Source organism: Netta rufina (genome assembly GCF_964035555.1).
Source record: "Netta rufina genome assembly, chromosome: 21".
Lineage (NCBI taxonomy): Eukaryota > Metazoa > Chordata > Aves > Anseriformes > Anatidae > Netta > Netta rufina.
Window position 1 is genome coordinate 861174 of NC_140145.1, and position 27933 is coordinate 889106.

Here is a 27933-nt window from a genome sequence, read left to right on the forward strand (position 1 = left end):
GATGCCCCTGGCAGCAGCAGGTCCCCAGGGTCACAGATGTGGGGCCACTGAGTGCAAAGGCCCGGGCACTGCTCACCCGGGGCTAGCAGGGCCTGCGGGCTCACCACACCATAAGAGCATTGCCATCAAGCATCAGGACAGCAGGACCCCTTCAACACACTCATGTCTGTAATATGGATGGCCACAACAACAGATAAACAAGCAGAGCCACCTAAGGAGTTAGGGGATGCTCTATCTCCCAACCTGTGCAGATTAAACCCCTTCCAATGGCACCCTTCATCCATAGCTTGCATCAAACAGATTGACCCATGGAGAAGTTGTTCGCTGAGCTGCAGTCCCACTCAAGAGCATCTCCTGAGGTCCCCCTCAGGAAGAAGGGTGATGCCTGTGTCAGCCATAAGACAGAGCAACAGCAAACAGATGTTCACTGAAACAACTGCTAATTGTTCCCAATTTCAGCCAGGTCTTGAATACTCATCAGCACATGGCATGATCCATAATGCATTTCACAGGATGGTGAGGAATGATGGCAGCTGACCTCAGGGGAAGGAGCACTGCCACAGCTCCAGTGCTGCTGATCAAGGCAGAGGGGGATTTGTCTTCACACTCCTTTGACAGAAAAGGAAAACGTGCTCCAAGAAGGCAGCTGCTCTGTGCCACTCTGTGCTTTCACTGCAGCACCTCAAGCTCTGCCAGAGTTATGTTTTGCATGTGTTTGAGGGAAGGACTGAGGATGCCAGGGGATCTGCAAGGATGCTGCTGCCCCACTGAAAGGCTGTGGCTCAGGGCAGGGTCCTTTCCCAGGACAGGCCCTGGGACACGACAGCCACCTCACCAGGCATTCCTCCTACTTCTCACTGTAGCAAAATCTTATTCCAAGCCCTCCTAATGCTTTGAGATGTACCTAATACAGCAATTGCCTTTCAGACAGGTAGATGAAGACCTGACCTTGCTTCTCACCAAAGCCAGTGAGAAACTTCATTTGGCCAAACAAAAAAACAAAGCAAAAAAAAAAAAAAAAAAAAAAAACAGCAGGCAGACTATCTGGTTTCTTAAGCAAGAAATGCAGGTTAGTAACATCCACACTGAAGAAATGGCCTTTAACACAGGACCCCACACAATCCCAGGATGAAGGTCAACTCACGTACTTTCCTCAACAAGCTGCCTCAGCAGAGGTCCAGTGGCAAAGCAGGTGATCCTATTGCTAAAGGAGTCCCACGGATTTCCTTGGGCAAAGCAACAAGGTGGGATGCTGTTCTCTTGTGGCACTGTGTCCCTGCCCCACGTGCTCCTCCTGTCGTACAGGTTGTTGTTTCCCATCAGGCTGTGAAACAATACCCGTGCACAGCACTTCCAACATGCCCATGGCCACAGCCCCAGGGCCACTGCCCAGACCCTGCTCCAGCTCCAGCTCTCGCTCCACTCCTGATGTCCAGGACAGCTGTATGCTGCCACCCACCTTTGCTCGCTCCTATGGCTCCATCTCCCTCGGCAAGTGCTGGCCAGCCCTGGGCACCCCACAAACCTGGACCCTGGACGCAGGGGCTGTGTAAAGGCCACAAGCACAACAGTAGCACCAGCCTGACCCAGGCACGTGAACTGTCTGTCCATGAGGACACCTGAGGGAGGCCACTAGGGGTTGTATGGCCACTCACTGTTGCCTCATACACCTACATTGCCCAGAGACTGTGGCCTCAAGCTCACACAAAATAACCTAAATGTGTTAAATTCAACAAAAAGAGGAAGTCTGAGATGTGCATGCCATTTGAGGAGTGCTGAAGAGCACACACAAGGAAAGCAGAGCCATTTCATGAAGACCAAGCAAGGCCTCTGCCTGCAGTGCCCATAGGAGGGCTAAGCCAGTGCCTCTGCAGGTGCACAAGGCAGGTTGGGTGCTTGGCTATCATCCCTGAGAGCAGCTTTCTGCTGCTGCAGGTCATAGGGCTCTTCCCTGAGTCACAGAAAAAACTTGCCCCTAAGAAGAGTGGCATTGCAAGACCATGACACAGAAGCCTGGCTGTACGCAATACGTCAAAACACACCTAACAAAGAACAAGCCCCTGAAAACTTGCTTGTGCCAGAAAAGCCTTTGCTACTGAATACAGGAGCAAGGCTGAGGAACCCAGAAATGCATGCAGGATTTCCTGAGGCCAGGCCCTGACTCCACGGCCTGAGCTTGCATCAGTAAATTGCAGCTCCAGGTGCCAGCAGCCCCAGGACACATTCTCATGCCCCTGCCTTGCATAGGAGAAGTTTGATGGAGGTGCAAAGCAAGCAAATCAGTGGATCCCCAGCGGGTCTACCCAGCTCACCCTTCAGGCGAGCTCTCATCCATCACCTGCAGCCCAGTCCATGGTGGTGCCCAGCCAGCAGCAACAATGCCTGGACATCATAGCCAGCCGCCACTCTGGTGCACTGGTGTGCTGTGAAAGAAAGGAATTTCTGTATAAATCCCATTTACCATCGGGTTTCTCACTTCCCTTCCAGCAGACAATCGCAGCCCTCAGAGCACTGCTGTATGAAGGGACTGTTTAATATATTTTTGGAAGAGGAAAAAAAAAAAAAAAATCACTCAAAAGAGCCTCTTTCAGCTAATAATGAAGTGAATATTATATTAAGAATGAAAACATATTCAGGGTAACTTACAGAGGGAGACAGAAAACCTTTTCATAACACCCTGGCCACAAACACAACTGCCAATTAAACCAGCTTCGTTCTCTAGCCTGTGCCAACACAAACGAGGGGGCAGGGAACATGGAAGCACCCTGTGCCCATGCAGCTCAGCCCCGGCCAGGCAGCTGGCGCCACCAAGCAGTTTCCGCTCTGCTGACTTTCAGGCCCAGCTGCTGAAATAAAAAGGCTCAAGGCCCCATCCGGCACAGCTCAGGGCAGCCCCACATGCAGGGGCTCTCAGCCGGGCTGTGGCAATATGCCAGGGGATGCTTGGCCCACAAGCCTGTTTCTGCTTCTCCTTGGGAGTACACCACACTGTAGGGCTGCTTTGGTAAAATTTTGTTTTGCTGCTCTCTTTGCAGAGGGCAGGTTGCAGCACCTGGGTACTGCCACCGTGGGGACAGGAATCCCCATGGCACCAGACCCAAGGGACCACAAGGGCAGCAGTGTGTCCCTACAGCAAGGTGCCGAGCTGGTATAGCCAGCCTCCAATACCTGCCATGGGGTCTCAGGTAGGTGACACCTGCACCTTGATGCTCTCTGCATCTCCCACCCGCCACCCTGCAGGGCTGAGGACAGGTCTGCCACCAGGACCACAAAGCTCAGCTCGGACTGTAATAGAGGTGCCAAAACACGGAGCACCTGCAAACATCCCCTATCACCACCAGTGGCCACAGGTTCTCACATGCCCTCAGTATGTCACCCTGCCTTTGTTTCTGACATTCCATGCATTTTGGGTACCTGCTGGTGATCCCAGCTCACCCTAACCCCAGAGGTGCTGCAAGCACAGCCCACACACTTCTGTGCACAACATGGTAGGGGCACTGACACCTGCCAATGCTCTCCAGGGTCACATCAGCTGCCATCAGAACAGACAAGGGAGGCACGGGCACAGCATCCTCACTGCAGGGCTCACTGGCACAGAGCAGTGGTGCAAGGACAGGGGGGCAACAAGCAGGAGAGCTGGCTGGCAGCTGACACCCAAGAGGCAGGGGTTCTCATTTGCAGTTCATGTGCAAGCCCGAAAACCTAAAGTGATGGTGAAGGAGTGAGGGCACGCATCATGGGTTTTGGTTAAGCTCAAGCACATCCACACCAGGAAAACATCATATGATATCAGATATTTTAATTTCAAGTTCAGAAGCTGCAAGCTGACATTAGATAAACCCACACTGGAAATACAAGACCACTTTTGAGCTGTAAGTGGTAACCAACCTTTGGAACAGTTTCTTCATGGAACACCCTGAAGATGTTTGTCAAGCTATTTAATAGGGGAGAAAAAATTAGCATTTTGGCCAAAAATAAAAATTCCAGTAGTAAACTTCTCAAAAGCCCACATTTTCTGATTAACAATCAGAAACTGTGTTTCTCTGCAGAGATTTTTCTGTTTTGCCCAAGGACTTGCATTTCTGTTTTAATGCCAAGTAAAGATTCAAGCACATTTTTGATCTTGCCCAGAGGCTGAAAATTCACATTTCTTCCTTTAAAAAAATCACAACAGTAATTTTTGGCATTAATTTCATAAAGACTAAAAACAATCACTTCAGCAATCTCTACTTGATCATGCAAAGTCTTCAATATATCAGTAAACTTGTCTTCAAACTAAAGACAGACTCCAGGTCAAATACATGCCCCACACAGCCCTGGCCTTGGGCAGCAGCCTGGAGATGTGTAATTACCATTACTGGAAGTACTGCAGTGTGCACAGCCAGCAGCTGACAACAGAAGCAGATCTTTCCGAGACTTATAGGAGTCCCACCATCCCACCAACATCTACTTACATATATGTGATTTTACACCTTGAATGCCTTCCTTGAGTTTTGTCTCTACAAGTTTAGAGAGCAGCCTTTGCAAGGTTGTCTATGCACAGCTGTGCTGTTCGCACATCCATCCAAAATGGTGGTCACACTCGCTCGACCTATCACCCAAAGGCTCTCAGAAATGCTAAAATGTCCCACAACAGAGCAAAAGGCTGAGAAAGCACTGTAAAAGGCATAGCTATCTCATGCTGGAAAACACTGCCACATTTATGTCTTCAGGTGTTTTATCTGATCCTAACAGTCACAAAACAATTGTCCGCTTCACACAGCAAAAATGCATCAGCTTCCAATCAAAAGAAGCTATTGGAATAGCTTGTACAAAAACAGTATCCAGATATAAAACCCACCAGAAACAAACCCCTTAATTGCATTACCTTTGACATAAGTATTACCAAGGATGCATTGCCATCTAGTGTCGACCCAGCAAAAAAAAAAAAAAAAAAAAAAAATGCATCATGGTACTATGAACCAAACGGGGACTGGAAAAGACCAATGCAAAGCACAGGAGACTGGGCTGCCTGTGCAGTCTGTGGGACAGAACAGCTGGGAAACTCTGGCCACAACAGCTATGGAAATCCAAATACAAAAAGACAGCCACATTAAGCAAATGACAGCCCAGGCTTAAGACCTTTTAACCTGATTTGTGTCACCTGCCAGTTCTTTCAGTCTCACTGAATACCTTCCATGCAACACTTGCTTTTCTGTTGCATACTATTACCACACATCAGGACTCTTGAAGCAGGATAAAACATTACATGGTATAATTAAGACAGGTAGTATTTTATAATTTTCTGGTCATCAGGTTGATGCTTTTGAAGGCTTTTGGAAAAAGCAGGTCTGGCAAAGAGGCATATTGTTTGTCAGGGAAAAGAGGAAGAAACGAACCTCACAATCCCTTTAGACCTGTTTTCTTCAAACTAAGCAGCACAGCAGGTTGGATGTTCTCCTTCTCAGAGCCCAAGATATCCTTTCTCCAGAAGCACAAAGGACAAGAACAAGTAGACAAGCAAAAAGGCCCACAAGAGGGTTTACAAAGTGCTGCCAATCCAAAGCTTTCCTAATTTTCCTTTTTTTTTTTTTCCCCCCTTCTTCAGTATGTCCTAATGAGAGGGAATTTTATTTTAACATACCATCAGTGTGGTGATATGGAGTCCAAAAGCCATAAAGGTGCTGGCATAACTGCGGAAAGCAAGAACACTTCGTACATCTCTCTCCAGGCAAGAGGCCACCTTGGAACACATGTTGACCACAAACAACTCTCCCTGCCCTGCAAGTCAACAATGTGGTACTGAATCATGTTTGGAAGACATTACCCATTCTAGTCAAACAGACTGGACAAGTATCATTAAAACAGCATTTCATGTTACCAGGCTTCTCCTCCACAGAATCTGAGTGGCTTCTTGTCAGTTCTACATTCTCTTGCTGCTCTCTCACTAAGAGGCACTTGGTTTTGCACTTACCAACTCAGCCATGCCACAAAGGCCTATGTTCAGGAAGAATTAGAGCACATAGTGGATTTTACTCAAAAAGGAAACCAACTTGATCAAATCTAGAGAAGTCAGCGGTATTTGAAGGGGAAAAGGAAAAAGCTGGTAGTCTTAAGTCATTAGACATTTAGTATCAACACTCACTGGAATGTTTAGTCAAAAAAAAAAAAAACTGTAACATGTTGCTGCCCCAGACTGGAGCTAGCTACACTAACAAACTGGAGCCTATTTCCAAATTCCAGTTCCTTACACTGGCAGAGACATTAATCACTCTTGCACAATAAATAGGCACAAGTCCTGCCAACATAGTTCTGATTTATTTTTCAGAACAAAAACAGTATGAAATGTAACTTTTAAAGAACAATCTGTATAAACAATACAAAACTTCATGGCATTTGTATTTACAGATTCCATAAAAGCAGCCCAGAACCTGCAAAAGGTAAGGCTTCAAATTTTCTTCAAAGAGTATGCAACAGAGAAGAGAGCAATCCTTCTATACAGCAGTACTTAGTTCTAGAAACTAAGCCCCAGAACATGGGGAACAAGAACCAAATTCAGGAAAACCAGGTTGTGTATATACCAACAGAAACTCCACATTATACTCTAAACAGGACCACACTTTCCCCTTTTCCCAAAGCACAGATCCAATGCTGAAATCTTCATCTGCCCAGAGGTAGGTCATCTTCCCATCCAAGAACTGTTCTTTCATCAGCTGGTGAAGTCCTAGGACAATAAATACCAGTCAACGTTCCCACAGGGATCATTGTGTATTTTATTCCATTGTAGCATCTCCAAGCATTAAGAAGTCAATCATTACTAGCCCATGTGTACAGTAGCCTTAAAAGAATTACCAAAGAGTTCTGTTAATTAGCATAAGTGGAACTGGCATAGTAGAATTCCTATGAAATTCAACTTCCTCACCTGGGACTTGGAAGAAACTGATTATTAAGCAATAAGAATTTAATATTAGCAAGCCCACCTCAGAGTGGCCTGAAATTGCCCTTCAGACCACCTTCCTTCCTACACCAAGTCAATAATATTACACATAATCAGTGTTTTTTCCAACCCTGTTCTGGGAACCCAAGACTGGACATCTACATGTACTCTTTGCCTTTGAAAAGTTAGTCTTCTGTCTTTTAGATTCACCATGCTCCTCCTCTGAGATTCCTGTTGCTTCTCACTGCATTTGTTTGCTCCCATCTTCATCCCCTCCTCACACCCTAGTCCCATGTGGAGGTCATTTCCACCAAGAGGCTTAGCAACATACAACACCTGCAGCGCATCAAGGCACACAGTGCTCCCAGCATCTCATCCTTTGTTATCTCCCCTTGCCCCATCACTCTCACTTGGCATTTTTTTTTTTTTTTTAAAACCAGTCTTGGAGTCCTGACATATACCAAATGACAGATTCTGTACCCAGAGAAGCCTTTCTCTCACTTGCAACTCCTGCCCCATCCCACCAGCTCTTTAAGGTCAGTAGAGCTTCACTGGAAGGAAAATAGTATCTAGATATAAGGCATTTTCTCTGGATGTAATGCAGACCTGTTTCTAAGCTGTGATTTTTTTTCCCCCCCTCTCTGTGGAACCCCTTGGGTCACTGATCAAGACTCAGATCACCTGCCTCACCCTCTACATGGTGACAGTTTCACAACACTGACCTTGCTGTGAACAGCTCACCTGCTCCTCCAGTGCCTCTTCCAGCCATACTTTGCCTCCCCAACTGCAGAGAGGAGCAGCACCTCTTGCTCCTAGTTCCTCACAAGCTGTTTGAGCCCGTATTCTAGTACTGGCTCAACACCACAAGTTCTCTAGTGCAGCTGTGTTGCATGTAAGCAGAACATGGGATTCCCTGTTTTCCTCACAGCCATTAAGCACCTGTGGTAAGACATACGTGCTGCTTTCCTACGTACCTGTTATGTGTTTCAGCATCCTGCTGCTCACGATGCTTCTTCAACTGACAACCCTAAGATCACTCAGAGGAATACAGATATGGAAGGTGTTCCCCTAATTTGTCAGGGCACAAACGATCCTGAAACACTGCTGAGAAGTCAGCCTCATGCCTCCAGCATTTTGAGGCTGAACAGTGGAAGGGAAAGAAGGAAAAGAACCAAAAACCTCGCAAAAAATCCTTAAAAACCTTTCCACAAAGTAACCCGTTATCTGTCTCTTGCTCTCCTGTTCTGGGGGGTCAAAAGAAAAATGCACATTCAAAAGATGCCCTATCTTCTCTCAGCTTAAGAATACCAGGAGCCCAAGTCAATTTTTGCTACTCTTTCAGGAGCTGTAGCCACTTGAGCTTTTTCAGTTAGCTTGGCTGCAGTGATCTCTGCAAATTTAAATCAAATAACTTCACAAAATAGAGAAGCCTGCTCCTTAGAGGATATCAACTTACAGACTGCTATCCGGAAAGTTGAAGAGCAGTAATTCTAAGGAAAACAGACATTTACCAACTAAAGGATGAGAAGACAAAGCATGCTTAAGATACACACCTCATTTATTACATAACCTTGGAAGGCACATACTTTGCTCTGGCACCACAGGATCACAGGACAATTAGGGTTGCAAGGAACTGGTCTCCAGTTCAATACCCTGTTCACAGAGTTAGCTGTGAGGTTGACTGGATTACTCATCTTCCCCCCAATGACTTTGAAGAACCCAGATTTTATTCAGTCAGTACACTCAGAGCCACACAAGACAACTCAGAACCCATGACTCAAATGACACCATGCCAGAAAAAGTAGTCTGAATCAGGACAATCTGCCTCTCTGAAAAGCTGGCCCCAACTACAGTTTGGGATTTAAAAAAAAAAAACACAGAACAGTCAAGTAACTTTCAGGATTACTGGAAATTCACAAGCAGCAGATTTCTAGTCTAGCACAAAATAGGAGTCACTCTATCAAGTCAGCACTTAGTCACTGCCCTGGTTCATCCAGACTCATCTTACAGCTTCATTTATAAGGCTACCTCTTACTGCCAAGCCTTCCAAAACCAGGGGTTCACTGAGTACCTTGTGTTACATTCACGGCTTTGTGCTGACAACCTAGTACATATCCTGACCAAGAAAAAAGGGAGAAGTTTATGGAAAAAAATTACTAGAGGACACTGCAGTTGATCTCTTTTCTTTGAAACTTTGAAAGTTAATCAGAGATAGAAATGCTTAAATGCTCTGGTGTACAGCATAGAATTGTAGCAATCAGGACAAAAAATAAAAGGTTTCTAAAGTGAAAAAAAATCTGCATACTTGATGTTCTGTGCTTTATTAGAGAAAAGCATCTTTGCTCTTGTTAAAATGCAACTGACTTCTACTCTGTTGCTACTTGTCAGTCTACTACTATACCCACGCAGCACTTCCTTTTATGTGTCCCTGATAGGCATACTTAAAAGATAATCACTTTATGTTTCTACTGTTAGTTGCGGTTCGGGGTGTCTAGCTGGATATAAAACCTACAGTTACTGAGATTTCTCATGCACCACAAAAACAGGAGAACAAACAGAGTCTTCTGGTTTCATGGCTGCTATTTGAAGTAATAAAGTCTTTACATAGAGCTAATTAAAAAAAAAATATTCAAACTGAAACCCTAAAGCCATTTCAAGGAGCGTCTGATCAGTTCATCTCTTTCATTTCCACCTAATGGCTACACAATCAAAAGAGAAGTGGAAGGGAAATGAGCAGCCCTGAAGATGTTGAGTTGGAAGGCGTTCAAAGAGTTTGCTGTTCCTACAGGTAGGAGAACGGCATGCTCCAACCAGGACTCCACTCCAATGTTTGTTCCCTTCCCTTAAAAACAGGTTGGCAGCAGCTCAGCCACACAACAGCAACACTTGCTCACTTTGAAGTTCAGACAGAAGTCTGTTGTACCAGCTATTTTAATTCATGCTTCAGAAAGACAAAGCAGTTGAGCACCAATTTACAGTGAACAATAAGCCAGGTCACAGGTCGTTTATAACCACAATCGCCTTTACTCTGCATTAAAGCCATAATTAACTATTAATGTTCAACTAAAGCTTTAAAATTTAAGCTGCTTTTTCTTGCATGAAGAACTGCAGTTGCATCTTCCCTGGTTCCCCCTCTCCTGCCTCAGCCTCCAGAAGGGCTACAGGAAAGAACATGTAGGCACCAAGCATAACAGATGAAATTTTTGCTGAAGCACAAAGAAGCCACGAAGTGTGCACTTAAAGCACTGTTCCTGTCTTTTCAGCCCTCATTAAACTCATGCTTTGAATCAGCTGCTCCCAAGAGCACTGCACTAAGATAACCCACTGTGAGAAGGAACTTCTCAAGAGAAGCAATCAAATCATCAGCTTTGTGGAGAGCAGATAACCTAGGAGGCTAGCCTGGCTGTTAAATCCCAGTGAAGTGCCTTTAAGAGACAACACCTACTTTCAGAGAAATGCAGCCTACAAGTGCTTCTAACAGGAGGCAGAACACCTCATTTTCAGCACTTCAACTCAAACCTTATGGTCACTGACTATAGAGAAGAAAGGAACAGTCTTGATTTGTTAGTCACAAGGATATAGTACATCTTATACCACAGGTCCCCAAGAGCACTCCAAAAGAGCACATTTCATGCACATTTTTTAGAGCACAGATCAGCAAAGGAGCTAAAACCTTCTACAATAGCAATTGCCCGAGAAGTGCTCTTCATTCAAGACCTGACAAGTCCAAAAGAAACTGCCACTCTGAAATAACAGTCTAGAGAAAAAACACTGCCACCAGGACATGAACAAGCTCCTTCTTAAATGCATCATGTGGACTCCCTAAGAGGTTACAGACAGGCTGCAGATCTTTTGAACACAAGAAAAAAGCCCAGCTACAGCTTTATCAGCTAGCTGATAAGATGTGCTGAGTGATCCATCCTGATACAGTGAGAAGAAACAGCTATTTACAAGACCAGAGAATCATGGTTTGTCAGAACATTATTAAAGGGAATGCTACACATCCCCATGACACGTATTCCATCTCGGAGCATGCAACATTCCTTCAGAAGATAACCTAATTAGGATACCATTTATCTGCTATGAAAGCAATTTTGATGTCAGCCATACCTTCGTCTCACCTAGGTGTTTAGGGATGTCCACCTGTTATTGCCTCAAGTGAAATCATATTGCTTCAAGTGAAATTACTTATGGCCAAGATTACTGTGAAGCCTATCTTCAGGTAGTACAAGAGCATGCAGAAGCTGAGAGGCTCTGCAGGTCTGAAGGTTTCAACAGGCTGATCAACAGCTGCCAGGAGTACCCCAACACAGGTTCAAGAGATGTCAAAATTCAAAAAGCGAAGGTGCAAGGAACAGATGCTTTACTCCTTGCTTATATTGAGCTATATCAATTTTCATTGTCTTCTTAATATCTGTGCTTAAAGTGCTTTTTTTCCCCCATGATAGCTTTTCTTGCCAGTGGATCCATAATCCTCAACCCTGCAAAGGATCCACAACGAGTCCAATGCCCGTACACTAGAAAGACAGTTCAGTGGAAGGAAGAATTAAGAATTAACCGGAGATCCTTAATTAGTCTTGACAACAGAGAGCTTGAATGCTGATGACACGTACTACCACCCTTAACCTGAGGTGATGGTGAAAGGGTCTGTCAAGTCTGCTCAGGTCTTTTGTGCAACAGGGATACCTAAGGCAAAGAAGAGAAACACAGGAAGTAGAGCTCTTTCCCAGGCATTTCCAAAGGAAAATCCCTTAAAAGCAGCAACAAACCTTCATCAGAGAGCAAGAGGTCTCATAAAACAGGCAATTATGAGAAGGTGAAAGGAAAAAGATAATCTCTTCAGCACACACTTCTGACTCAGTAAGGACATCATACAGCAAGTGTGGGGTGAAATTGATCCACACAGCAGCTCCCAGTCCTTCAAGAGCTCAGATAGCTTTCATGTCAATAATGCTCCGCATTCTGTCAAATCAACAGTTCCCCAATAAAGCATCATGGGTACTGGGAAAGGCGCATGAAGGTCACGTCTTTCATGTCTTCCCTTATTGCAAATAATCCTGCAGATCTGCAGACTAACTCACAGTAGTGCCAAAACACTTAAGCAAAAACCCTTCCCTAAAGTAGTATCCCCCAAACTGGAAAGCCTTGTTAATATCTCCTGCCTCTTGGTACAGAGTACCACAAAAGTTGTCTTGTTGCTAAGTGCTATCACCAGTGTCACACATAGCAGTGAATGCCCTGGTGCTGTTCAAACAGTGATGAGCCTCAGATCTTACAATAGGCTGCACTGTGCCACTGCTGATGGCTACACCCCATTACGAGGCTGCACATCATGAACAATGCTTGGTAGCTCACAAGCAGGGGAATATTTCCCAAAACCACAGGACCCTCTTATGAGGGTCGTTAGCACTCTTTACTCTCAGCTGTCTCTGTATCATCACAGATATCATGACACCTGCTTAGAACATTTTAAACTACTCTGAAGTTTGTCTGTGTTTCACCATGTACTCCACTAGAATGGAAAGCTCACAAGAGCCCTGACCACTGCCAGCACCCCCTCATGATCAGGAGAGCACCTTGCCAGGAGCCTAGGGTGTCAGGACACTAGAAGTTTAGTTTTACTTGAACAAAGTGGTGTCTGCGAAATAAACCAAAAAAAAACATGGAAAGCCCATAAAAAATAAGCCACCAAGGCATGGTTTGCACCACCGTCATCTGAGGTTTTTCTACTGTGTTGAAATTAACTTATAGTGTGCTGCAGCTCCTCTGCACTGTGAATCCTACCAGAGGCTCTGATGTCTGGTCTCAGTGACAGAGTCCTCAGTGCAGAACCATGCTGAAGCAGTAGAAAACAGGCACACCCACACTCCATGGATCAACTGATCCCACTGGAGGCAGTACACATGGCTAAAACAGACAGGCCACCTCTGACCCAAGTCCAAGCACAGATTTAGATCACTTTGTGTTTCTGCTCAGGATAAGTTGTCACTGAAATAAGCAAGCAGCAAAGAGCATCCTTTACTCTTTGGAGGCAGTAATGTCTTTCAAACCCAAAACAATGCATGTTTCTTTATACAGGCATAGTTACAGTTCTCCACACTCAACACTCCTCCTGTCTGACTAGAAGAACAAGCACACAACAGCATATGGAAAAGGGACCTTTGTTTTGCTGTACAAGGCTGTGTGTGACATTAAAACCCTCAGATTTAAGACTAAAACAGATACAATAAAGACATTTCTTCTGCTAGCCCAGAGAGGAAGTCTGTAGCACCCCAGATCAGGAGGACTGGTGGCCAGTTCTGCCTATCTACTGTATGGGATGGCATATGCACCTGGCAGCCCAGGGAGAGGCTGCTTACCATCTGTAATACTGCAAGAACTAGAAGTACCAGTGGGGGCTTTTGTGCCTCAACAACAGTACAATTAAGCAATAATCTGATCCCAGGCACAGCCACCTGCAGTAGGCTGCCATCCAAAAACTGTTTGGTTACAACTTACTTGAGGTAATGTTTCTCCAATTTTCCCTTTTGCTTGTCAAGCTAAAACATTTCTACTTACACTTCATACAGCCTATCACAGCTGAAACACAAGAGGTAGAGAAAGGAGACTTTAAACTCTTCTATGAAATACCATTTTTAAAATAACCACACATCTCCTTGCTGCTGGAAGTGAAGGCCAGTAACTCTGAAGGCTCTGCAAAACTAAAGCTTTCTTCATAAAGATATTTACATCTTAGACACAGACCACTGCCCTTCAAATTCTACCTGCACAGTAAACCACATATTATCATAGTAATAGAAAGAACCCAGCATATTTTTCACTTTTCACTGGTTTGTAACAGCAGCATTGAAGTTAGCATGTTTTACCTTCCTGCTCCTGGCAGAAGCTCTGAGAAATAAAAGCCCATAAAAGGAATATTCACCAGGGGCTCTGCCTGTCCTTTCCAGGGCAAGAACGCTGTGCAGGCCCAGGCAGAAGCTCGAGGAGAAACACAGCCATGAACACTTTCCTATCTCAACAGGGAGGCTCAGAATTGAGCACACGAAGGGCAACACCAGGTTTTAGATATTCACAAAGTTTCAGAGCAGATGGGCTTGGGCTGGGCCCTGAGGCACCCCTCCAATGAAACTAGAGTACCAGCACTTCACTAATGCCTTGGAGGATGGGCAATGCAGGGCAACCTGAGATACTGCATGGATCTCCCTCCTAGTCTGGGCAACATCACCTCTAGTACCATAAGTGCCCTCACCAAGGATTTCTGTAAACAAGCCTTTGTGATTAAGTGTTAGGAGGATGGAGCCAGGCTCTTCTCGGTGACATCTACTGATAGGACAAGGTGCAATGGGTGCAAGCTGGAACACAGGAGGTTCCACTTAAATTAAGAAAACTTTTTCCACAGTTAGGGTAACGGAGCACTGGAACAGGCTGCCCAGGGGGGTTGTGGAGTCTCCTCCTCTGGAGACATTGAAAACCCACCTGGACATGTTCCTGTGTGACATGATTTAAGTGTTTCTGCTCTGGCATGGGGATTGGATTAAATGATCTTTCAAGGTCCCTTCCAATCCCTAATGTTCTGTGATTCTGGGATCACAAAAGAGTACATTAGAGTTCAAAGAGCCCAGGAGCTCCTGTTGGTCCCTGCCCTCAGTTCCCTCTAAACCATCTTTTAGCCCAACCTGTTGTCACAGCATAACAAACCAGGGACACATGTCCAGTACATCAGAAGGGAAGCAGGGGATCCCTATGTGGAGGCGGAGTCATTTCTCCACTCCTGGTTTCTGGAAGAGACCATGGCCTACCAACCTTCAAGAGAAGTATTACAAATACTAGTAGACATGAATTGCAGAACTCCTGTCAAAGAAAAAAAAAAAAGATGCTACAGGAAGAAATATCTAGAGTGGAAAAAAAAAAAAAAACAACCAACAAAACAACCAAAAATCTTAAAGCTTTTCTCCTTCCTCTGCTTAGTAAGGAGAATGCTTAATTAAGTCATCCTTCAAGACTACCCACTAGCTCTAATGATGCTCAGCATAAAGCAGATGCTTTATTTCCTTTGCAGCACAGGCCATCTCAGTGGTACAATAATTTGCATATTCTAAAGGAAGTGAAATTGCTGGTTCTGTTGTTAAGCTGTACACAGTAGGTAGGGACAGCAACAGCAGGAGGCACATTTTAGATCTTCAGCTTAGCAATAAAGGAGAGCAGTAGGGGAAGGAGGAAGCTGCTGTTTACTTAGAAGTCTGGAGCCTTCCCAATGCAGGCGGTTTTGATTCTACTATTCACATACTACTCAGTTTATTTGCAAGTCTCTCTTAGCTTATTAGGTCAGTTTAACTGGCACTGATACTGATTTTAAGCCTAATTACAGTCACTTCTACCAGGTGACACAACCCCAATTCTGCAGCCAATTCCCACCAATTAATGGCTTTAGAATTGCTAGACCCTGCTATTCATAGCAATCTCAAGTTTGACCTTAGTTTCCTGCCATAATTTCAGCATTACTTGTTTGCACTGGAACATTTCCCTGCATGCTCTCAGCTACCAAGACTACTTCTCCTGTGTACTGAAATTGAGATACACATTAGAGGCAAGCCTTCAGCTTTGGTTCATCTTTAATTAAAAAAAAAGAAAAAAAAAGCATAAAGATTCACCAGTCTGGGATGAAGCTACCACCAAGGACCCTTTAATAGGTTCCATACATTTCCAGACATTTCTAGGGAATTTGTCTGTGCTTCATGACTAAGTTCTCTTTATCGTGAAGGACCACAGCAATACAAAATCTTTCACCAAAACTCTTCACTTTTCAATGGAACAGAAACTCCACTAAGCCAGTGGTCCTCAGTCTACGCATTCTACGGTTAAGGGTCAAATGGGACTTACAGCTATGCATGTACCAAGTAACCTGGCTTGACACATGCTGCACAACACAAGGTGTACAGAGGCAGGCAAATAGCCCAGACTTGAAGAGACGCAAGCAAGAGGCCCCAGGTCACTGTTTGCAATGGACTGCAGCAGGACAGATTTAAAAAAGCATCTGTGCTTCTGTTTCTACCCCTGAGTATTTCTGGATTCCTCAAAGAAGCATCAGGAACAGCCTCACATTTCAACAAATAGAATGTTTACTCTGACATAAAACTCCACTAAAAAGGAAGAAAATATGTTCTGAGCAAGATGATGCTTGCGGCACTTATGGGACCTACACTATACAGTAAGAGAGACGCATACCAGGCAGAATGAGTATACTCAGGTGCATCTGTTTTTTCAGTGTCATTGTGGAAAACACAGAACAGCAGCCCTGGGTTATCCAGTAGAGACAAACTATTTGTCCCATAACAGAGCAACCACTGCACATCTCAAAGCTTACAGCAAAGCCACCTCGGTAGGAGCACCAAACCAGAGGATATGGCAGTGAGTCAGGACAGGGAGAATGCCACAACTACAGCAGAGTCACTCAGCTGGTAAGCTGGACATGGGGTCAGAACTGCCATACTCAGACCTGCCAACTGGTATGCAGAGGTTTTCCTTAACTGTTGCAATTCCACTGGATCATTCAACGTGAGCTACAGGCAGCATTCACAGGCCATCTACTCACTAAATGCTTAAGACAAATGATAAAACAGGCATGCCAGACTGACTGGGTAAGCTTGTGCCCTAAACTGAACTTGTACAAAGTTGTCAGAAAACACTAAAGAATGCTTTGCCTCAATTCTGGCTAGATAGTGGTGCATTTCAGAGAAAGGAGCTCCAGCTGGAACCTGCTGTGCTCCTCTCTGAATATTTCTTTTTTTTTTTTCTCATGCAACACACAGCAGCAAGAGATTTTTCTTACAAGGAATTCACAATGAATTGTTATGTGGGTGATGACGTAAGTTTGTCTGGAAGACTTTAAAAAACAACTTCAAGGAAGGTCAGAATCTTTGACTGACAGCTGACAATCAGCTGTTGAAGCAGGCAGAGCTCCAGGAAAGTGCTGTACACTTGCATCAGTGCAAATATACAGAGCCAGTGGAGAAGATCTTGCTGATGGATAGTTACACCTAATTTTGAAGGTTGCCTCAGACAAAGGCTTCTCCTTTGCACTTCTCAATCTCCATGAACTGAAGACTTTTTTTCCCCACTTGCAACAATAGCTACTTTCCATTGTACTGCGTAGAAATCAGTATCTTCATCAGCCTCTCTTTGGGAAAGAAGAGGTTACATTGCTTTACCACCAGATGACCTGCCTGCAGGCCCAGCAGATGACTCCGTACGCTCAGAGCTCCACTATGACACAGGGCCAGCTGATGCACAGATTGACACAAGAAGTTCCCCAGGTCAGGCACTGCTATGTACTACAGTCAAAAACAAAAGAAGTCATACAGGCTTCCCAATTGCAAGTCTATAAAATTCAGTAAACTGAGACTCAGAGCCTCCTCTGCAAGTCTGCAGCCACAGACTTCCTGCACACAGTGGTAAAACCACAGCCAGTCACAAACCCCTTTTCATAGCGATGTGTCTGGGGGTAGGTACCTGCTAACAGATCTGACCATCTCATCCTGAATCCAGAGAAGAATTTGTGCTTTGAGGCAGCTCAGCAACATGCAGCTATGATCGGGGCACAAGGGAGACAAGATGGGTAAAGACTACAGCAAAGAGGCACATACAGCCAGAAGAGGGATGTGTTGCTTTAGGAAACAGGCATGCAGTCAAACCTCTTCCTCAAATATTGGGTTAGCTTCCTCACAACCACAGGCAAGAGAAAGAGGCAACCTTAAAATACCACAGCTGAATCCTACACTCATACTTTTGATAATGGAAAGGCTGCTAATACTCATTTTCAGCAAGTAGAATGGCAACAGGCAGTATCCCTCTATCTCAACATAACCTCTGACAGACCTGAGCTGGTGATGCTTTGACAGAAGGCTGCTGTCATTTTCCACAACCCCTTCCCTAGGGCTTAGCCTGAGGCAAGAGACCAGTGAAGGTTTTCACTCCCCCTTATACCCTGGTGAAGGTTCTGACCAAAAAAAAAATAAAATAAAATAAAAAATAAATGATCAAAGAGCCGTTGTGCATTTATAAACCTGTCAATTTTGCTAGAAGATTTAAGGCTTTAAAGAGTCCAAAACATCTATTTGAAAATTTATATACAAACAGGTTTTTTAATATTTAAAAAAAGAGAGAAATTAAATATTTAGATTTTTTTCTGAAGTAAGGCATTCCAGCAGCTCCAGACAGGAATGCTGGAGGGGAGGGAGAAATCCAAATCTTAAGTTTGACCGAAACAATTTTTTTGTTTGTTTTGTTTCTTTTAATTGGCAGAGAAACAAGACTACATAGCTATTTCTCTCCCTGGCTCTAACAAGGAATAACTGGGATGAGCAGCACAGGAAACAACAAAACCAAACTTACCCAAGTGTTGCTGGTTTTAAGTTCCTGTCCCACGCCAGCCCTCCTGGCAGGAAAGATTCCCCAAGCACACAGTGCAGTAACATTTCACCCTGCTGTCCTACCCCTTCCCCTCCACACATACCCATTAACTTACCTTTTGTCACCAAAATCCTCCCAGGCAGAAGAGAAGCAGGTTTCCCCACTACCACCAGAAAACCCAACCCAGAGAAGACTTTAGGAGACCTCAGCCATTTCACAACTTGATTACCTTTTTCTGGTCATGCATGAGAAGAATTGAGACTGGCAAGCATTCGGCAGCACATTTCTTTCTCCTTTTCCATGTAGTCTTTATAGCAGCTGGAAAGCAGAGCACAAACATGGGAAGCATGGGCTGTGAACTGCCCACCCAACTGCCAGTGCCACAACCAGAAAAAATATACACACACACACTTTTAAAATAAACTAGCCTAGTATAAGAGTGTGCTGCTAGAAAAGGAGCAGCTGTTCCAGCCCCTTCTTTCTGCCATGTCCAGGAATTAATTCTGCCTCATTCCCAGACCTTGGGTCCCTTCTCTGCTGGTGCCTATTAGCTACTACAATCATTTGATTTCTGGAAGCCTGATGCTTTCTACTCTAGTTTTGCAAGTGTGAGGTGATGCAGAGGAACCCCCAGCTGTATCCTGAGGTCTAGTTTGGTGCCCCCTCATTTTCACCATTCCTCGTGCAAGCCATTACAGTGCCTAGCAGGACACGTGGTCCAGGTGCTCCACTACTTGGCAAACTGCTGCTAATGGCTATCTACCACTGACCCTTTGAATCTGGGCAGAGGATAGGTAAGAGACAGCAATGACACATGCCCAGACTGTGTAGATGCCAGGGCAAATGCTTCCACCTCCAATCTCATCTTCCTGCCAGCATCACATTCACATGTCAAAAGCTATGCAGACCACTCTATTTTAATCACCGCTTCTCCCAGCACCAGCATGGCCAAGAGGAAGCACAGCACCCTCCACTCCACCTCACCAGCAACAAGGACTCACTGATACAGAATCCCTAAGCCAGAGGGTAACTCAGTTTAGGCACTGTCCCAGGGATCAATGGCTGAAAAAAAAAAAAAAAAAAAAAAGCTGCCAAAGGCAGCAGCAGAATTTGCACCAAGACTGCTACAGCTGGTACCAGATATGTTCCACAAGATATGTGCCCAGGGTTCTGCCTGTTTTTCTCAGGTCAAAGTGAATTTTGCCAAGAACCCGGCTTAGCTGTTAAATGTGTCCTTTTTGAAGTTCAGTTTTATGCACCAAAAGGTAGTTATTGATTAACTTTGCAAAAAGGAGTGTTGTAAGCGTATTCAGAAAGGAAGTGAAAAGCTTTTAAGAAAAAGATTTTGATTCATATGCCACTTTTGAAGCCTTTGCCAGATGACATTACGGGTTTTCACAGGCTAGGCAGCTTGTTAACATTACAGAGATCCAGACTGAGGTGTGGCATGACTAACACCACCCAATATCATCATCCTCATCAATTTCATACTAATTCCACTCTTTGTCATTGTAAAGGCAACAAATACACCAGTTTTAACTGGCAGCAAAGCAGAGACTCCAAGACAGATGTTTAACACATACCCAGCTTACTGCAACACACATTAGTAGCACATGTTGCTACCTCCAGACTCAGAGCTGACAAGCCTGCCTGTTGCTTCTCTGAAGACAGAATGCCTTGTTCTTCCTGGCAGAACAAGCTCAAAATTATTAGCAAGATTTTTCTTCTACCAGCCAATATATTCTGAACGAGTTTAAGACAAAGCACAAGGCTTCTAGAATCAGGATATTTAATACTGTATCATGGGTCTTTGATACCACCTGCAAACTGATCCTCCAAGAGCAGCCACCTAGTCATCCAGAGCTATTTGATAACTGCGTTCACCTAGCATTTGGTAACAAGGTACTTAGGCCGATGAGGATGAGTGGAAGTAGCGTACTTCAGATCTCCAGACCACCAGCTATTACTACCTTTGGGTTATCCATAATCCTGAAGTAATAGAAGAAATCTGAAGCCATGTGTTGTTACGTGTGATTTGGACATAGAGGACAGATGTACAAGTACAGTGCTCTAGCAAAATGTCACCCTGGGAAGACCCACACAACTGGCTGCACCAGCCACTTCAACTATTCCTATTACAGATGTGACTGCTCCCTACAAACATTGCTGCAAATGCCTAGCAACAACAGAAAAGAGCCTTCCTATTCAGGGGAAGCTTTGGGATCTCTGAAGTTGGGTCTTCATCACATTATGTTTGAACAGTGCCAGAAGTGCAGCATACATTTTTGGGAACCAGCAACTGCTTTTACCAGTTTCAAACAAAAGAACAGAGTGAGGACAGAGACTAGTGTTAGTCATGTTTTCAGGGGGTGAGGGCATGACTAAGGCTGGCAGGATTGTGCTATACTCAGCCTGTGGGCAAAGGGAAAGTTTGCCTTTGGGATTGCTCATTTATCACCACCAAGGCAGCAAGAAATTCACTTTTAAGATCTTCCCACAGTTGAACATCAGTATTTGTAGTCTTGTACAGTGAAACTCTGAAGCACTTGCAGTGCAAAAAAAAAATTGCTGTAATCAGCCAACACATCTTAAAGAAAGTGACAATCTGTATTAATGCAGAACATTATCATCTTGGGTGCTAGGCTACTGCATTTCATTAGTTGAGGCATTTCAGCAGCTCCCTACTTCCCTGCCATCAGCCCAATCCACCTACTCAGATGGAATGTATCACACATCCCTCTGTGCAAGAAACCCTCTGGAAAGAATGGATGCTCTCAGCTTCTCACATATCACCTGTAACCACTGTGTGCAGAACCTTTGAACCAACCGTCTCCACACTAAAGGAGCTTCTGCATTTTCCCAAGTCACTTACCCAACAGTCTTTGTTTAAAAAAGTTAAATCAAACGAACACCAAAGTATTTTTGAGTGGAGGTTTCCAGCCTGTCTAAAGACTCCTTCCACAGGGATAGAAAGGAGTTCTCACCTTGCCAACTTTTTCAGCTCATTGTTAATATCGTTGTTAAACGGCTCTATTTGCTGAGCTCTGACCAGGAAGTCACGGGCTTTTTTGTATTCTGTCATGCAGAGACAAGCCTGCCATTGAAAGAAGACAGATGCACCAAAAGATAAATATAGACTCACTGCTGCTCTTCAGACAGAAATATGTATGACTACAAGCATTTCTAAGACAGACCTAGGTAGCTCAGAAATCCCTCAAGCAAAGACTTGTGACAGATTTACAGAGCCAGATTTTCTGAAAGGTCAGATGCAGAAAAATCAGACAGCTGCAGGAGCTTAGTCATTAATTTAGTGGCTCTCAGTTTATTCTAGGTACTCTCCACAGGCAGAGACTTCGGGTCATTGCTTGATGCAGTTACCAGAGAAATTTATTTTTGCCCACCTGGCCACACCTGAACAGCGCTTTGGTGTTTCTGTGGTCAATCTCCAACGCCTTTTCCCCATACATCAAAGCTCGGTCAGGATGTTCCAGCTTCAGGTAGGTAACTGAGAGATTCAAGAGCACCAACAACTTGGAAGCATCAATTTGACACTGCTCTGCCACACTGGAAGGGCTGCGACCAAGGATTGAGTATGCCTGAGAAGACAGGAAAAAGGACAAGTGCACAGCAAATCTACTATGGAAAGTGATAAATCCATCCCAATCAGCCAGCTACATCTGTTTGTATTTATCTTGGTTAGTTAAAAGATAATAATAAAAACCCTAAATATACTGCGCAGCATTACCTGCATGACTAGCCAACTCAGACACAAGACTCCAGCAAACTTACTGAGGAACTAGAGAGCAGCAGAAAAATACACCTGTTACCCAAACTACGAATAAAGGTGAAAAAGCAGTATTTTAGGAAGAAAGAATTTGTTGTTGTTGTTAAAAATACCAAGAGAAAACAATCTTAAATGGAGGGAAGAAAAACGTCTCAAAGCCTCACTGCTTCTGAAACAAAGACAAATGCATTCCAGTTTGGGAACTTGAGTATTTTCCTGCCCAGACATGCTGTGACATCCTTGGAGATGGTCAGAACCTGAATGGACACAATCCTGGGCAACCTCCTGCTCTTGACGACCTTGAGAAGGGGGTTGAACTGGATGATTTCCAGAAGTTTCTTACAACCTCAAGTATTCTGTGGTTCCCAAACGGGAGGCTAGAAGTTGAGTGTCCAGGTGCTGGTGATACCTCTATTCCTAGAACATGGAGACTCTAGATGACTTTCAGCATTAAGCAGGATTCTGCTGCAATACAAGGTTGTACTGCCTTATAACATCTCTCAGCAAGAGCTGCCATGAAAGCTGAGAAAGGCTCCACTTTAGCAGTCCATCACAAAAGCCACTCAGGGCTCACACAGACACTGAGATGCACTCTGCCTCAGCTAGGGCCCACAGGGAGCAAGTCTGAAGGAAGAAGGTTCTACGTATTTCTGCCAACCCTCCTCCTCCCTTTATTACTGCTGTTCACACAAAAGCAAGTGTTTCAGATAACTTCTTAAATAACAAACTGAATATATTGAACATGTAATTAAGTTGTGTAATCTTTGAATTGTACTCATTACTGTGAACTAGCACTAAATAATTACCACTTTCACAGCCCATAGACAGAAAACACGTTTTTCCAGTGTCATACCCTTTTGTATCTCTCTTTGGCACCCTCAAAGCACTGCTTACGGTAAAGGTAATTGCCAAACTCTCTCTCCGTATCTGCCACTTTCAACACCTTTTGTAGAGGAAAGGTATCCTGCTGCTCCTGTATAAAGAAACACAGGAATTTCAGCTCAAATAGAAGACAACAAGCAGAGATCACAGGCAGGACGCCCCTGCCCAGTCCCTTTCCCTTCACAAGGCAGGAGTCAGACCATTGCCAAGGTACCCTGCAGTGTCCAGCCAGGCCACCACAATGGTATTTCCCTTCTCCAGGCTGAAACATGCCACTGTTCTGTCAATAACTCCCACTGAGAAGTGCTACAGAACAGGTCAAGAAACTCAACAGGACAAAAAAAAAATCACAGGGTAGGAGGGTCAGAAATTTGTTCTTAAATCCTGCCCATTGCTCTCATCTGCTTAGCACAGAACAGACCATAAATACAAAAACACTATTCCTGGCACAAAAGGTGAAGCTGTTTGACAGGCTGCATTGCTCTAGTGGTGCCACATCACCCTGGGTGGCTGCCTCATGCTAACTCTATGACCAGCCTGATACCACACAGGACACCAAGCCAGCAAAGAAAAAAAAAAAGAACAGCAACAAAACAAACAAACAAAAAAAAAAAAAAAAAAAAAGGGACAGGTTTTCCCCTGGGTTTGCAACTTTGAATCAGCTCAAGGAGAGGAACAAACAAGAAAGGGTGGATAACAGGCAAAACAGGGAGTACACTGTCCCCCATGCAACAGTGGTTTGATCTCAGGGTTGCATCTGGAAGAAGTGGCCTCTGCAAGAGCAGTGAGGGAATAAAGAGGGCCTCTCTCCACCAGCATTGCTGCCTGTGCCCCAATCACTGACCCTCAACCACAGCCCAAAGCCCTTCACATGAAAAGGGGGAATTAACAATAACACCACAGCTCACCAGGGAGGAAAGTGAACAGTGAGGGAGCACTTGGGAAAGCAGCCAAGAAGTAAAGACAAAAGGTGGGGGGTGGGGGACACTTCAACACTGCAGACTTAAAAAGGGTTTTGTTTTTAAAGTGACAGTTAGTTACTATTCCTGCCACTTCAGAAAACTTCCTGGAAGCTGGTGCCCCCTAGTGAAACCATGCGTTTTTTCGTACAGCTAAAAATAAAGATAAGTTGTTCACTGGCTCCAACACAGTGGAGCAAATAAAGGCAGCACCCAGCTTCTCCCTCTACACTTGGCAGTAAGCAGGGCAAGGCATGCCAGGGGAACACTAACGGGCATACGTCTGCATCTGACTGGAGCCAGCAGCCCAGGGCCTGGATAACTTCACCTCCATTGAAGCTTAACAAACATATGTAACACATGATACACAGCAACTGAAGGGAAAGACAGCAAAGGCCGAGTCTCCAGATTTATGCCTCAAGCCTTATTAAGGCAACTCACAGCAGTCAATGCAAAGAATGCATCAGAATCAGCAGAATCTAGGAAGTCCAACATCTCCACTTCAAATAAGACTGTAGCATTTGGGGGAATCAGAGGAGGACAGCCCTGCTGGCCATAGGCATAAACCGGCGTGAAGACAAATCTTGCAACCTCTCCCTTCTTCATCGTGAGCAGGCCGATTTCCAGGCCCCTCAGTGTAATGTCTGTCACAACAAGAAATGGAAGGCCATGAGAATCCCCAACCCAGAATCTACCCTCAGACTCCACATAATTTCTCTTAAGGTCTAGGCAAAAAAGGCCCAGTGTTCACATACCACCACCTACAACAGTCAGTTCCCTACAGTTATGACAGCTCACAGCAAACACTATATCACACATCTCAAAATCACCTTGATATTTGAATAACTGAGGTTATCAAGGCATTCTGTGGAACCGAGCAATGCCTCCTCTCTGGTGATTTAAAAACATCAAAATCTGTATCTGCTATAGTAGGTCTGACAGTAAGCACCTGCACTACTACCAACAGCGTAAGTCCTGCTGCCCACTCCCATTGTGGGGAGAGGTGCATGACTATCAATTCTAGATTAACTACCACCTACCTGAAGGATGCATTTTGACCCCCTTCAGTAGTTTTAAAGGTTCCAAAAAGAAAAACAAACAAAAAAAAACAACCCAAACCTAAAGATACTAAAGTGCATTTAAATTACCATGTCTTAACAGGCAGGTCCTTATGACCCCATGAATCCCAGGACAAGCCTACCTTCTCCAAGTTTCATCAACCTAGGAAGCTTCGTAGTACAGTTTGTGCAGAAGGGCTCATCTGCATGTTCCAGGTACCCAGAGTACTTCACTGCACAGCCCAAAACACGGAGCAGGGAGAAGAGAAAAGCAAGAGTTTGATTTCATGTCCACCACCAAACACCAGCAGCAGCATGCTAGGAGTTAGTTTTGCAACCCCCCCCCCCACACTTCTGCTGAGGGGACAACCAGCCCCACATTTGTACCAAAAAATTGGCCACATACAAGAAGCCAAGTGGTGTTGAATGTGTTTTAACATCAACACCAAATAAAATCGATACTTTGCATTCTCAATTTCTATTGAAGCAGAAAATGCAATTTTGCCTCAAAAACCGGTGAGCTGTGGGCAGGAAGAGAAGGAAACCTCCAGCCGAGAAATTAAAATGCCCCAGTCATCTGGGGAAGGATGTAACAAAGTCATTCCCAAACAGAGCTTGAGCCCTGAAAAGAAAAACAATGGAGAAAGTATACCCCCTCAGAACTCTGCCACTGTCTGGGGAATGGTACGGCTAACTCCAGTTGTAATTCAAATATAGGAAAAATAAAATAAAATAAAGTACTATAATAGGCTTCCTTTGTTGCACAACTAAGCCCTCACACAGGAACCACTTTCAGCTTCAAACTTCTTTGTACTGTGAACGCAGCTGGGACCTGGAAAACCTGCTTTGCTCAAGGTCAGGATGCCCTTTCACTTAAGGTCAGCCACAAGAAGCAAAGCAGACTATCCCAAGCACTACAAAAACTGGCAAGAAAGCCTGGACGGTCTCTGAAACATGAAGCCTTACTGAGGCAAACCAGGAGCACTTTGAAGCTCCTGCCCCGACCACGTGCTACCGCCCTGAGGAGCACCCGGCTGCCGGCCCAGCCGCGCAGGGGGGCGCCGAGCGCGCAGCCGCTCCCCGCGGCGGGGCTCCGGGAGGCCTCCCCAGGGCTCAGCGCCCTGCACGGCCCCAGCCGCGCAGACCAAGGCCGAGCCCCGCACCGCGCTGCGAGCGGCACGGGGCCGCCACGGCTCCCGGGGGCTCCGCTTCGGGCTCCCCCTACGTGGCCGGGAGCGGTACCTGCCACGGTGGCGGCGGGAGGCGCGGGCTGCCCGGTGCCGGGCCGCAGCTCCTCCTTGCGCACCCCCCCGTCACCGCTGAGGTCCTGCAGGCCCCGGGCCCACGGCCCCCAGCGCCGCGGCCTCGCCCCGAGCCCTGCCCAGGCCCCGCCACCGCCGCCGCCGCCGCCGCCGCCCTGCATCGCCGCGGAGCCCCGCCCCAATCACCGCCCGCGCCGCGGCGTCGGCCAATAGCGCTCCGAGGAGCGAGCGAGTCCCAGCACGCCGCCTAAAAGCCACGCGCCGGCGCCTCTTGCCCCTGTGTGGCTGCTGGCCAATGGGGACGTCACGTGGTCTCGCGGTGCACTCTGGGGGATGCAGTCCGGACGGTCCCGCTCCCCCCCGCGTCTCGGCAAGGGGCTCGGCGAGCGGGGCCGTAAGTCAAACACAGCTGTGTAAACGCAAAATTATACTTTGTTTTGTTGTTGTTGTTGTTGTTTTTACAGTCACACACACAAAACTACATTTATTTTTTTTTACAATCACAGAAAAGCACATGCATGCCTTGTCCGAAATCGGAGCAACGACACTCGCTTTGGGTTTTCTCCTGGTCTTTTCCAAAAGAATTAAATGGTTTTAACAAAACCAAAACCAAACCAACCAACTGCCACCATCAAAACGAACAAAGAAACCTATTTTAACCAAAGAAGAGTTTTAGTTGATAAGAAAGTGTTCTGGGGAAAGTGTGTCCCCTGATCCAAGCGATGTGGGTGACCAGAACCGCAGTGGGATGCACATAACCCAGCACCTCTGCGAGGCGAACACCCCCTCCTGTGGCAAACACCCAGTCCCGAGGCCAGCACCACCCCGTCCTGCCTTATCAGAGCTCCAGTAGCTGCCCACGCAGTCACATGATGACCATGCCTGTACCAAACAAAGGGCTGGCGTGTACCAGGAGAGGACAGGGGCCAACAGCGCTGTAGAATCAGGCGGCAGGCGAGCAGCACTTGCTGCCTCGCTGCTGTGTACACTGCTGCTGGCCCTGCAGCTACCTGGCCTCACCCAGGCAAGCAGGTGCACCCCCAGCGGGGCTGATGCCACATCAGTGGAGTAGCGGGTTGGCCAGCGCAGCTCCCTTCCTGCTGAGAAGCTACCACCCCTGCTGCTTGCCAAATCTGCCCCTCCACCGGCGCTGAAATCTTCCACCAGGCCAGGAAAAGGCAAGGGACATCCATCAGGCTCCGTGTGCCAAGAAGAACCAGTGAGGAGAGGACACGGTGCGGGGCACGTGAGTGGTGTGGTGAGTGGGTGGCTGTCAGGGGGGTTCTCCCTGAGCAGAGGTAGCAGCTGAAGCTGCTTTCCCCTGCGGGTTCTTATGGGTATCTGACCATTCCTGGGCTGACATTGGAGCTTTTCTTGATTCCTCACCAAGCTCCCATATGCTATGCTTGATAAAGGCTGAGCTCAAGTCACTGCCTCTCCTTTCCCTGGAGAACTTACCGAGTCTGTCTTTGACTTCAGGTTTGTTTTCACATGAATGGGGAGACCATAAAAGTTCTACCAGCCTATATTCAGAAGCAGACATGCGCAACGCTGTCAGGCTGTCACAGTTAGAGCAGTGTCACCTCCAGGGCCTGGGCCACATATTGCTGTTGCTCGTCCAGGTGGCAATGCCCTCCCTACAGTGGGGGTGTGCTGCTAGCTG

General features: G+C 45.8%; 1 protein-coding gene across 1 annotated transcript; it reads right to left on the bottom strand.

Annotated features, from left to right (window-relative positions):
* Positions 1-6295: 6295 nt before the first annotated feature.
* Positions 6296-26431, bottom strand: FKBP6 (FKBP prolyl isomerase family member 6 (inactive); the record flags this gene model as incomplete). The annotated part of the gene is made up of 8 exons (XM_084299918.1): positions 6296-6703; positions 18555-18643; positions 21310-21419; positions 21727-21921; positions 22963-23082; positions 24392-24594; positions 25152-25241; positions 26251-26431. 7 exons carry the CDS (start codon positions 26429-26431, stop codon positions 18565-18567), a joined length of 978 nt encoding a protein of 325 aa, XP_084156044.1. The 3' UTR covers positions 6296-6703; positions 18555-18564.
* Positions 26432-27933: the final 1502 nt, after the last annotated feature.